This window comes from Diabrotica undecimpunctata, chromosome 7 (genome assembly GCF_040954645.1).
Source record: "Diabrotica undecimpunctata isolate CICGRU chromosome 7, icDiaUnde3, whole genome shotgun sequence".
Lineage (NCBI taxonomy): Eukaryota > Metazoa > Arthropoda > Insecta > Coleoptera > Chrysomelidae > Diabrotica > Diabrotica undecimpunctata.
Genome location: NC_092809.1, coordinates 71504608 through 71518561, shown reverse-complemented (window position 1 = coordinate 71518561; position 13954 = coordinate 71504608). Strand labels below are relative to the sequence as shown.

The following is a 13954-nucleotide window of genomic DNA, read 5'->3' as shown; positions in this document are numbered from 1 at the left end:
CTCCAAAATGTCTTCTTCCCACACTTAAACATCCAACCTCCTTTATGATATGAGGTTGCATGTCCGCTCGAGGAGTTGGTCGGTCGCCTACACGTTGTCTGTGTAATGATGAATGCTACCAAATACATTGAGGTACTACAGAATAAGATACTGCGTAGTGGAAAAGACCTGTTTGGTGAAGAAAAATTTATTTTTCAGGATGCTAATGCTCCTTGCCATAGAGAAAAATTGGTTAAAGCTTGGATGGAGAGTAATGAAATTGATATGATCGACTGGCCAGCGCAATCCTTGGACCTCAATCCCATCGAGAATTTGTGACAAAGGATATCAAACATTTCCAAAAGCAAACCCACAAATAAAACGAAATTAATCGAATCTCTAATGCACGCTTGGCATCACTGTATTTCCATGGAGGAACTGCAAAAATAAATAAATTTCATGCCCAAAAGATGTGACCTAGTTATTAAAAACAAGGACTGGAAAATTAAATATTAAAATTAGTTTAAACTACTTCAATGTGATGTACAATATCGTCTTTTTTTATAATATTGTGTTTAACTGCTTGTTTGATGTCGATAGTATATATCGATGTCTATATATATTGTGAATCAAATTATGTCAAAAATCAAAATATATAAACAACATTATTACTTTAAAAAGGCGGCAACATTTTAAAGAATTTTGCCAAACGCTGAACCGTCATTGAAGTTTGAAGTATTCCAGTTTTTGTGACTTACGATTATCTAATCTATTTAATTAAAATTATTATTTTGTGGAGTATTACGCTTAAACAATTATTTTATAATATATTATTAGTTTATATTATTAATATTAACAAATATTTTTGGTTATTTATTCAATATAATCAGGGTTATATTTTTCTTATTTCTTATTCTTATAATACGTCACTCATATGGGTGGCGTATTATTAGCTGTGTTAGGGAAATTTGAACTCTAAGGTTGATGTTATGGAAATTTTAAATTAAAGTGACGTCAGTTTAAATAAATCGTGACATGTTATGATTTTACTGTGAAAAATACTGTATGTATTTTGTAATTAATAACCAATAGTAACCCATTCAATATTTTAGTATAAATATTTTGGTAATATTATGTATTAGCCATATAGGTTGATGCAGCTAAATAATAAATCAAAAACCCTTTACCCCTGGTAATGCAAATACAGATAGAACAGTATGCACCTATTCTAAATTCAAGTAGTCTACATCAAAAGACACTCAATGAAGTGCTTCCGCGGAAAATTGTTTCATTGTATAAAACTTTCTGGTTCTGGAGCTCGTGTACATTCGAAATATCAAGTTCGTAGGTATTATTGTATAAAACGTATATTCAAACTGGGAAAACATATTAAACGAAGTGTTTTGGTTAACGTATTTAATAAACAGTACACGAACTTTTAGAATATGGTATTGAGAGTAAATTTATTCATTAGAGTTTTAAGTTAATAGTACCTAATTTATTACTTTTTTAAATTTAGGTTAATAAATTTACAATAATTTTTAAAAATTTATAATAACTTAACTCTCATTCGGACTCTTATTTTTTCTGACGTAGTAAGACAGAGTGTGTCCGTATGACACACGGTAACGGTATTATGGTATTTCATGTTATAATTAATAAAATATATATATATATATATATATATATATATATATATATATATATATATATATATATATATATATATATATATATATATAACTGTTTTGGATGGGTTGGAGTCAATAATAGGGCTATTGGTTAACTATTTTTTTAATCTCGAGCTTTCAATTGTGTTTACAATTATTATCAAGAGCTAAAAAAGACAAAATACATACAAGGTTGAACTAAAAAGAAAAAACAATTTTTGTTAACTTACCAAATAAAAATTAGTTTGGTAAGTAAAAAATCACTGCTTACATGTTCAAAATATTTTATATAAAAATGTTTTGATCTAACAAATGTTTCTCCGAAAATTTCTATAATTTTGAAAACATTTTTTTAATATAAAAATAATTGAATTTATAAATAAGTTCAAATAGCAACCAATTACAAATAGCCTCAATGTCATAAATGCCAACATAAAATTTTTATTCTTGACAATTATATTGCCAAAAGTAAAACTTCGTTTAAACATTCTTTTTTGTTTAGTAACAAAAAGAAGAAGATTTATTCACCCTTGACAGATGTCTGAAAGAATGTGACAGATATATGGAGAATTGAATATGACATTTTACAATTTTTATATATAAATCATAAAGAAAGAATATAATTATATATTTTACTTAAATTTTGAATCTCAGATCTTTTGTTTAAACTCTTATCATTTTTGCTAATACAAACCATTTCCAAAAAAGTCCTTTTAAATTTATTACTTTCACTACATAAAATTTTAATGTTATCAAAATCCATAATATGGTCTTTATCGATTACATGTTCTGCCAAAGCACAAGATGGTTTTTTAATTCTGCAATCACTTTTGTGAGAAATAATGCGATTTGAAAGATTTCTTCCGGTCTCACCAACATATTCAGCCTCACACTGAGTACAACTAATGCTGTATACTAAATTCGTTTTTTCAAATTTGTCTATAGGATATTTAGTTTTAGAATATAAAGATGAAATAGTTTTGATGTTCTTTGTTGCTATTTTTATATTGTCAATAACCTTTAGTGTTTGTATTAATTTAGGTGTTAATGATGGTATAAAAGGTAGTGAATGATAATAGATGTTCTGATTGTTAGATACAATGTTTTGAGATTGAGCAAAAAATGGTGTTAAATTATTTATATTACCAATATTAGAAAAAAGCATTCTATGTAGCATATCTGGAGGATAAGAGTTTTCAATTAGAATATTTTTTAATAACTGAAGATCTTCCTGTAGATAATCTGGATGAGAAAGTTTTAAAACACGTTCTTTTAATCCTGTTATAAGGTTCATTTTCATCTTATTTGGATGGTGAGAGTAATAGCTTATAAATCTATTACTACATATGGGTTTTCTGAACCATTTGGTTTTCAACATATTGTCTGTATTTCTTACAATTCTCATGTCAAGGAATGGTAGAGAATTATCTACCTCTTCCTCAACTGTGAATTGTATATGCTGATTATGACTGTTGAAAATGTTGACTGTTTCATGAATTTTGTGTTTAGGAAGTGCCAAAACTAAATCATCTACATATCTCTTAATAAAAGGAATGAAAAAAGTGCAATTACTGATACAATCACTGATAACATCATCCATGACATAGCTACTTAGAATGGGTGAAAGACTAGATCCCATAGGACTACCAAAAATTTGTTTATAAAATACACCATTAAATATAAAAATATTAGAATCAAAAACAAAGTTGATAAGTGTTTTGAAATGTAATAAGTCAATATTAGTGTGTTGTGAAATCTCATTCCAATGTTTTTCAACACTACTTATGATTAAATCTAAAGGCAAATTAGTAAAAAGAGATGTTACATCAAAACTAACTAAAACATAATTTTGTGGTAATTGGAAATTATTAATGAAAGAACTAAAATCAAATGAATCTTTAATGTAAAAATTGTTGTTTAAATTATAAGCATTAGTTAAGATGTCAGTGAGGAGCTGTGCTATTGGTCCATTAGGAGGGCATAAAGATGAAACAATTGGTCTCATAGATAAAGTTGGTTTATGTATTTTTGGCAGAGCATAGAACCGTGGAGCAATAGAATTATAAATTTTGAGTTCTTTTGCTTTTTTATTATCAATAAATTTCTTTATGTTTAATTTAGATACTAGACAATTTGCTTTTTGTTGCAAAGTACAAACAGGACTCCTTCTAAGTGTAGTGTAATACTTAGTATCATTTAAGAGTTCTCCAGTTTTTTGTAGATAATCCTCTTTGTACATTACAACAGTTACGTTACCTTTATCGCTTTTAACAATATAAATTTCAGGATGGTTTTTAAGAAAAAGTTTAGTTTGCATATAGTATTTATTTAAAAAATGATCTTTGACTTCTTTATGCAAAAAGTTTGTAATAACGTTTGTACATTTAGATCTAACAACATCCTTTTGACTATCATTAAGTGGTCTGATTATTGATTCAATATCAGAAAGTAAATTAGGAACTCTAATATCAGATTTGGAAGGACATAAAGAAAATTTAGGTCCTAATGCTAAAAATTTTTTAATTTCAAAAGGAAAATGAATAGATGTTAGATTTTTAAACCATTTTTCTTGAAATTTTATCTTATCAAAAGCTTCTATTTTTAATTTATTGAACTTATTAATTTGTATTTTTTTGATTTTATGAAATTCTGTGTTGTATTTAATTCTTTGTCTACGATTAAATTCATTAAATGTGTGGAAATTTAAGATATTGTAGGCCTTGGTACGTAACTCATGTAATTTTCTTTCAAAAAAGTTTATATCAGCAAAAGCGATTTTAATTTCTAAATTAATAATATTTCTTCCAAACCTGTCACATAATTTCCAAGCATCATGGTGAATATTCCCAGTCCGATGATGTAAAAGGGAATTTACATTAACTAGGCCATTTGTAACATGTCCAGGGAAACATCCATTAGATCTACATTTCAACAAAAAAGTCTTCTGATTGTGTAAAGCAGCAAGTTTGATGGTAATTCTAGTCCAATCCTTCAGAATTCTGACTGTAGATTGCCCATAATCGTTTCGGATGTCATCGAAAAAACCCATATTTTTCTACAAGAATAAGAAAAAAGAAGTACTTGTGACTCGTTTGGAACAAATATATAACTGTTTTGGATGGGTTGGAGTCAATAATAGGGCTATTGGTTAACTATTTTTTTAATCTCGAGCTTTCAATTGTGTTTACAATTATTATCAAGAGCTAAAAAAGACAAAATACATACAAGGTTGAACTAAAAAGAAAAAACAATTTTTGTTAACTTACCAAATAAAAATTAGTTTGGTAAGTAAAAAATCACTGCTTACATGTTCAAAATATTTTATATAAAAATGTTTTGATCTAACAAATGTTTCTCCGAAAATTTCTATAATTTTGAAAACATTTTTTTAATATAAAAATAATTGAACTTATAAATAAGTTAATAAGAATTGATATATATATATATATATATATATCAATTCTTCTCAATTTCTATTTTTAACTAATAAAGTAATAATTAGTTGGTGCTCGGTCTATAAAAATTTAAAAGCAATGCAAATCTTAACCTATAATTCTAAAGTATCTACGATGCTATGATATTTTATTATTTTTTTAGTTTATTAACTAGTTTATTTAATATTTAGTAATATGGTGTCATAATGTAACTGCCAGTAGAAGTTATACTTCTACACACGCGTTCGCCGTTACAAATTTATATGGGAGTCAATCTGCACAATCATATGTAATGCTATAGGTAAAAGAGAGCAGAAAGAGAAACAGAATTAGGTATATAGGTATATGTTGCTTCGTTTGCTGTATATAAACAACATTTGACCTGTAATAGAAGTATAGTAAATGAAGGATTGAGTCAATATTTTGATGAAAATGTATATTTTTATTTTCGTATATGTATGAAAGGAGTTGAATGCAAAAAAAATTTACACATACTCTGCAGTAAAATTCGTTGTTTATTTTTTTATTATTAATATAAAAATACAATACAATACACTGCAACATAATTCAATATAATAATACAATACAAATTAAAATGCAATATTTATAAGTATTTAAAAATGACAATATATACTTCATCTAATTTAATTACCGTTGCACGTCATCCGCGTCATAGGCCGTGAGGTCACATGATACCAACACGAAATATTTAGGAGGTAGGTGTGTTTTTTTTTTAGAATCACTTTGCCGAGTACACTGGCATTACAGCCACTAGACATATTTTATTACATACGCGTAGAAATAATATTTAATGATTTCTATTAATGTTAACTTAAAGAAATACACAATAATATGTTTCATTTAATTTGTATAAATGCATTATAAAGCGTTTTTATGAAGAACATTTGTTCGAAACACACTGTAACTGTAATCGAACGAAGGTGATATTTTGGCATAAATTGGTAACACTTATTTGACAGTAGCGGTGTTGACTAATGTTAATAAATAATGAAAAAAGTGTTGTTTTTGTTTAAGTATTCCATTTTACATCTTTATACGACGCATACAAGTGGCTTAAATTGTTTTTAATCAGATTATTTTTTAACTTTTGTTTTGTTTCTATTTATTTACATTAAATATTAATTTGTTTTGTTGTATAATCCACTTTTGCAATAATTATGTGACCTATTTGATTTAAAATGGATTCAGGATTTTTTTATACTTTGGCAACTACAGTCCATCTAATTTAAAAACCGATGCACTTCATCATCATTGACAGAGATCGAAGTTGACATAGTTGCCAAAGTATAAAAAAATCCTGAATCCATTTTAAATCAAATTAGTCACATAATTATTGCAAAAGTGGATTATACAACAAAATAAATTAATATTTAATGTAAATAAACAGAAACAAAACAATACTTAAAAAAATCTTGTTAAAAACAATTTGAGCCGCTTGTTTAAAAAACAACATAGTTTAATTATTAGTAAATAATAAAAACAAAACTAAAGTGTCAACACCGCAACTGTCAAATAAGTGTTACCAATTTATGCCAAAATATCACCTTCGTTCGATTATAGTTACAGTGTGTTCCGAACAAATATTCTTCATAAAAACGCTTTATAATGCATTTATCCAAATTAAATGAAACATATTATTGTGTATTTTTTTGGGTTAACATTAATAGCAATCTTTAAATATTATTTCTACGCGTATATAATAAAATATGTCTAGTGGATGTAATGCCAGTGTACTCGGCAAAGTGATTCTAAAAAAGAACACACCTACCGCCTAAATATTTTGTGTTGGTATCATGTGACGTCACGGACTATGACGCCGATGACGTGCAACGGTTTGTAAATTGAATGGACTGTATGTGAACTTCGATCTCTGTCAATGATAAAGACGTGCAACGGTAAGTAAATTAGATGGACTGTACATATGTACTTACTTACGCATATGTTTAGTTTACCATGATAATAATATTAATAAAAAAAAAATATTGTTTCATGATACAACTGTCAATTTGTCTGACATTGACAGATACAAATTTTAATTAATTGTTGTTTGTTGTGTATATAAGTACACAGTTAAACTTTATTGAGATATTACAAGTTTTAATTTATAATTTAACATGCCTAACGAGGCTCAAGACCAATCTGAACAGAATGGAAAAATAATAATAATATTAATAATATTAAATATATTTACAAAAGAAACATTTTTATTTGCGACAGAGAAAAAAGAAAAAATGTATCTTCTGTCTCTCTCTTACCTATATCTTATATATGTAATTTTGCCGATTTACTCCCGTACAAATTTCCAACGTCGAACGCGCGTATAGAAGTATGGTTGTCTCGTCGGAGAAAGGGGTCGAATTGCTTTTGTGTCCTCGTACTTCGTGTGCTTCTACCATTGTTGGTGAAGAATCCTCTGCTAAGTCCATTTTAATAAGTTTTATCTTTATGCCCTCCTAATGGACCAATAGCACAACTAATCACTGACATCTTGACTAATGCTTACAATTTAAAAAACAATATTTACATTAAAGATTTATTTAACTTTATTACTGTCATCAATAATTTTTAATTAACATAAAACCATGTTTTGGTTAGTTTTGATGTAACATCTCTATTTACCAATTTACCTTTAGATTTAATCATAAGTAGTGTTGAAAAACATTGGAATGAGATTTCACAACATACTATGTAATATTGACATTACATTTCAAAATACTTATTAACTTTGTTTTTGATTCTAATATTTTTTTATTTAATGGTGTCTTTTATAAACAAATTGTTGGTAGCCCTATGGGATCTAGTCTTTCTAGATTCTAAGTAGCTATGTCATGAATGATGTTATCAATGATTTAACATTTTCAACAATCATAATCAACATAATACTTCAGACTTGAAGAAGAGGTGGAAGATTCTCTACAATTCCTTGACATGAGAATTGTAAAAACTACACATAATGTGTTGAAAACCAGATGTTTCAGAAAACCCATGTGTAGTAATAGATTTATAAGCTATTACTCACATCATCCAAACGAGATGAAAACGAATTTTATAACAGGATTAAAAAAACCTATTTTAAGGTTTTATCATTCAGATTATTTACAGGAAGATTTTTAATTGTGGAAAACTATTTTAATTGAGAACTCTTATCTTCCAGATATGCTACATGGGATGTTTTTTTCTAATAGTGTTTGTCTAAATCGCAGAACATTGTATACAACAATCAGGGCATTTATTATTTTTTACTACGTTACGTACCATCATTAACATCTAAATTAAAAAAAAAATACTAAAGGTTATTGACAATACAAAATAGCAACAAAAAACACCAAAACTATTTTATCTTTATATTCTAAAACTAAATATACTATAGATAAATTAGATAAAACAAATGTAGTATATAGCATTCGTTGTACTCAGTGTGAAGCTGTGTATGTTGGTGAGACCATGAGATATCTATCAAATCGTATTATTTCCCACAAGTGAGTGATTGTAGAATAAACAAAAAACATCTTGTGCTTTGGCAGGGCATGTAATCGATAAAGACCATATTATGGATTTTAATAACATTAAATATTTGTGTAATGAAGGTAATAAATTCAAAATGACATTTTTATAAATGGTTTGTATTAGCAAGAGTGATAATAACTTAAAGATCAGAAATTCAAAATCTAAGCAAAATTTATACTTATATTATTTCTCTATAATTTATTTATAAAACCAGTAAAATATCACATTTTTAATTAATTTTTCATATAATTGTTACATTTTTTCAGGTATCTGTGAATAATAAATAATCTTCTTTTTTATTATTAAATAAACAACATTTTAATTTTGGCAATATAATTGTCAAAAATAAATTAAAATACAAACTGTAAGTTGCCATTTATGACATTGACGGTTATTTGTACTTTTATTGGTTGCTATTATTTTTAAAATTTACTTATAATTTATTAAAATTCAATTGTTTTTTGTTTAAATAATTTTTAAAAAATTACATTTCTAAAAGAATTCGAAAAAAAAACATCACAATAGTGTCTTTTAAGTATGTGTAGCAGCAAAATTTTATCAACTAACCTAATTTTATATGGTGAGTTACTAATTTTTTTTGCAATTAATAATTCCACTTTATAAAATATTTTGTATTATTTTAGCTCTTGAAAATAATTGCAAACACAATATTGTATAAAGGATAATTATCTAATAGCCCCTTTTTATTGACTACAACCCATCCAAACATAATATATATATATATATATATATATATATATATATATATATATATATATATATATATATATATATATATATATATATATATATATATATATATATATATATATATATATATATATATATGTATATATATATATATATAGTTCTTCCCGAAAACTCAGTAATTTTCATATATATATATATATATATATATATATATATATATATATATATATATATATATATATATATATATATATATATATATATATATATATTTCAAACTAGTCAATACTTTAGTTAATTATTTAATTGATTATCTAAGTGTCGCAAAATCATACATAAAAAAATAATCTCAGGGTGCCATTTTATTATACAAAAAAAAAAAAAAATCAGTTTAGGTTATACTTATCTTTTCTCGTGGTTTCCAGTATCTCTTAGTTGTTCCTTATCGGGATAAAATTTCTGTATTCGTAAAATAATTACACTTCCTATGAAAATTTTGAAATATTGGAATCTTTGTTCATATGTTTTTGTACTCAAAAAATTATAAAATTTTGAATATTATAAAAAGAAACATTTTAAATTTATTAAGCAGTATTAATAATTATCCTTTGACTTTAAAAAAAAAACTTTTATAAAATTTATGGTATTTTAAAATAGTGATAATTTGTGTCTTTTATTTGAAGCGAGTCTTTTATTTGAAACATACAAAAATTCTGTTACAAAAAATTATTGACTGACCTTTTAATTCACACACGACGATGTCTCCTTTCATTCAAAACAGCTCCCTCTTGTTGATTATGTTAGGCTACCAATCAATGCCTTCTCCGTTCTAAGTATCAAACTATCAGCATACCAGCAACCCTTTCTCCAAAACACGAGCAGGCCTCGTTTACCAGTACTCGTTCAACAAACTCCAAAATTCTCTCCTCTCTTTCATATACTAACAATCTCCTGAGACCCAAGTATTTTTTTTACTTGGTGTCGCAAATATTTTTAATAGTTATAGTTCTTGTGACTTACTCACTTGGACTTTATAGAATCAAGGAGGTATTCGACTTCTCAACTCTGACCTATCCCTCGTTCCACCTTTCAGCCACCCACTTCTAATTATTAACAAACTGGTATTTGCTTCTTAACTGACTACATAAAACTTCACTTATTTCGGATGACCATCACAAAATAATCTTTTCTAATCCAAACTTTCAAACATTCACTCTCTTTCATCCCATTCTAAACTTGCTAACCAATTAGAAAATTACTATATCCCGCCTTTCATTTTATATCAGAAAAACCCAAGCATCGCTTCTCAACAAATTTCTTTGAAAATGATAACGGTTTTATTTGATACTTTCTAAATACAATAACTACCTGGTAGCTTTGGCCTTTCCAGGGAAACAAAACAAAAGGCTTTTAAAATATAATATCTACAAATACCGGTAAACAATTGTCTATTCACATTTAAGTATTTACTAATGTTTTTTAGTCCTTCAGGTCATTATGGATAAACCCACTGCTTAAAACTAACTTATATAATTGTAGAATAGATTCTAGATATAGGCAACTAATACATAATATATATAAAAACGTAACTATGATAGTACAGCTCGACGAAAATACAAATTCCATCCCCATTAAGAGAGGAGTGAGACAAGGAGACGTAATATCGCCAAAGCTTTTCAAGCTAGCCCTAGAAGACGTCTTCAAAACTACAAATTGGTCAACCTATGGCATTAACTTTAATGGCACCCAGTTAAACCACCCCAGATTAGTAATTATAGCGAGCACATTCGAGGAACTGCAAATTATGATGACGGAACTAGCAGCCAGCTCCCAATACGTCGGCCTAAAAATGAATATGAAAAAAAACAAAAATAATGACAAACACAGATGACTGCAGACGTATAACTATAAATGGCAGTGAGATAGAACAAATCCAGGAATATAACTACCTAGGTTAAATCCTGAGACTTGACAAAGAGAACCAAAGTGCGGAAATTACTAGAAGAACAAGACTAGCATGGGCAGGATTTGGAAAACTTAGTTGGATACTTAAGAACCGCAAAATACCCCAATACTTGAGGAGCAAAGTGTTCATCCAATGCCTCCTTCCTATCATGACATATGGACGTCAAACCTGGACCCTAACCAAGGCAAATATGAATAAACTAGCCACAACAGAAAGAGCAATGTTAGGTATACGACTGTCAGATAAAAAGAGGAACGACTGGGTAAGATCCAAAACAAAAGTCGAGGACATAGCAACAAAAATTGCCAAACTTAAATGGAGCTTCGCGGGCCACACTGCTAGACAAAAAGACCAACGTTGGAATACTACAATACAACATTGGAGACCTTACGAAAGTAAACGACCAAGAGGAAGACCACAGATGACATAGGTTGATGACATAAAAAGAATAGCCGGAACAAATTGGAAATATGTTGCTCTGGATAGAGACCGATGGAAGGAGTTGGGAGAGGCTTATGTCCAAACATGGGCGACTGAAGGCTAAGAAGAAGAAGAAGAACCCTCGTCGCTTTCTAACTGGTATTTGTTAATTTTGGTCATGTAACTAATTTAAACAAGTCTCTTTAATTAAGATGTTTTTATATTTCTTGCCGCAGCAAACTAAAAATACACTTTTGTGAGGTTTGACATGCAATTAATATAAAGTTTTTATCTATGAATTCTCAATCTACCATTTAGCTTCAACCATATATCGACAGCCACATTATTCAGTAAACGAAGTAATTGGGTTTAGAGCCACAAGCAATTATGTATAATCCTTTTTGAGCACCCAACAGGTAGTCATGACGTTGAATTTTAAAGGGGATTTACCAGAAAATCCTCGCATTACTAATTAGTCCCGGAATTGTGATCGCGTATTCTATTGTATTGTATTCTATTCTTAATACCAAATATATAACCGTCCACATGTGTATATAAGGTCCTAGATTTAAGCAATTCTATACTTTAATCGGAACATACAACGGACTGACTCATTTTAAATTTGTGGAGCGTTGCGCTATACAAGGGGACGGACGTCAGAAATTTACACTTAAACCATAGACGTCCGGATTTTATGAAAATATTTAATTTAGTAAACAAAATAAAATTAAAAAAACAAACAAAACGTGTTTAGATGTGTACGTCAAAATATTCTTAAAATTCAACAGAATATTCCCAAATAAATTTAAACCATACTGTAACCAAGTAAAATTTTTACTATGACTTAAGTTAATCTGAACCTTGCTATAGAAAAACATCATCATATTCAGTTTAGCTGTAGAGAAATAATGCACCCATTTAACACTTTAAAGTTATACATTTAAAACTGATATAATAATAAACTGAACCTTATTGCACAATTTAAATAACGTGTTACGCACAAGAATAAAAAAAATCGATAACGTGAACACAAAATAACACAACGCAATAGAATTATGTACATAAGAGTGAAAATAAAGAGCGCGAGGTAAATTAATTGTGAAACACGCTTGGAATGTACACAAGAAATGGCTCAAATTACAAAACTTACTCTTACTCAAAATCAGAATTATCCGAATCATTGCTCTCATCATCAAGTTGGACTATAATCGGTTCCATAATTACATCTACCTGTATATCTACATCCCACATCTTATTTTCTATTTTCTTCACGTGACCGATGCACTTTCGCCAGTTGTCTGCGGTAACGTTACGTATAGCTTCATTGAATATTATTTTAATATCACATAATTTAAATGTAGTATTGCGACGTGCTACCTTTGTTTTCACATGTGCCCAAATCAATTCAATTGGATTCAGCTCACAATGATATGGAGGTAATCGATGAACAAGAACTCCGTGAGTAAGAGCCATTTCGTCAACAACATATTTGTGATATTTATGTGTATGTTGTCTTGCAATATTTAACAGCTCAGGTTTAATCATTGATCTGTCATAAGCGATTTGTTTCTTATCCAGCCAATCAATGATTTGTCCTTTACGCCAGCTTGTTGTTGGAAATTTTTTTTTCCTGTTGACTATGGTAGGGAGCATTATCTAAAATTATTACCGAACCCGGTTCTATTGTCGGTAATATAGACAAAAACCATGTCTCAAATCTCTGAGCGTCCATGTCCTTGTGATAGTCACCAGATTTTTTTGACTCAAGACATAAAAGTCTACCAGGAAGAAAACCAGACTCACTACCAATGTGTGTGATAATTAGACGTCGACCTTTGCCTGATGGCGCCTTAAGGCCTGTGGATAATCCATCAAAAAATGCTTATAATAATATTTCTCGTGAAATTTTTGGCAAGCTATCGTCGCTGTCGATTTCTGCAGAGATTTCCTTCAATGTGAGAATTTCATTCCGAAAGAAAACCGAATGAATTTTTTGTCGAATGGCGCTTTGTATTTGTTCATCTAAAACGATCATCTTTCTTCCTCTTGTTTCGGTGTTCAGTTCTTTGACTTCTTTCTTATTTTGTTTTATAATCTTATAGATACTGCTTTCCGAAACTTTCGCCAAGAAACTGCAAAGAGAAACAGCATCCGAAACACCCACATTTTTACGTTTTTTAGGTCCATCAAAAACATTCATAATAATGGATTTTACCTCCGGAGTTAAAACTGTACGAGGACGTTTG

The 13954-nt window shown here is 28.6% G+C and overlaps 2 protein-coding genes across 2 annotated transcripts; both read right to left on the bottom strand.

The window, feature by feature from the left end:
- Positions 1 to 463: 463 nt before the first annotated feature.
- Positions 464 to 4972, bottom strand: LOC140446446 (uncharacterized). The gene is made up of 3 exons (XM_072538999.1): positions 4875 to 4972; positions 3695 to 4704; positions 464 to 476 (listed from the first exon to the last, which is right to left on the bottom strand). The coding sequence occupies exons 2-3, from the start codon at positions 4696 to 4698 to the stop codon at positions 464 to 466; spliced, it is 1017 nt and encodes a 338-aa protein (XP_072395100.1). The 5' UTR covers positions 4699 to 4704; positions 4875 to 4972.
- Positions 4973 to 12860: 7888 nt separating this feature from the next.
- Positions 12861 to 13361, bottom strand: LOC140446445 (uncharacterized). The gene has a single exon (XM_072538998.1). The coding sequence runs from the start codon at positions 13359 to 13361 to the stop codon at positions 12861 to 12863; it is 501 nt and encodes a 166-aa protein (XP_072395099.1).
- Between the last annotated feature and the right edge of the window lie 593 nt (positions 13362 to 13954).

What these genes read in the sequence shown, in the direction of transcription:
- LOC140446446 (XM_072538999.1), bottom strand. Translation starts at nt 4,698, where the DNA reads ATGGGTTTTTTCGATGACATCCGAAACGATTATGGGCAATCTACAGTC.
- LOC140446445 (XM_072538998.1), bottom strand. Translation starts at nt 13,361, where the DNA reads ATGCTCCCTACCATAGTCAACAGGAAAAAAAAATTTCCAACAACAAGC.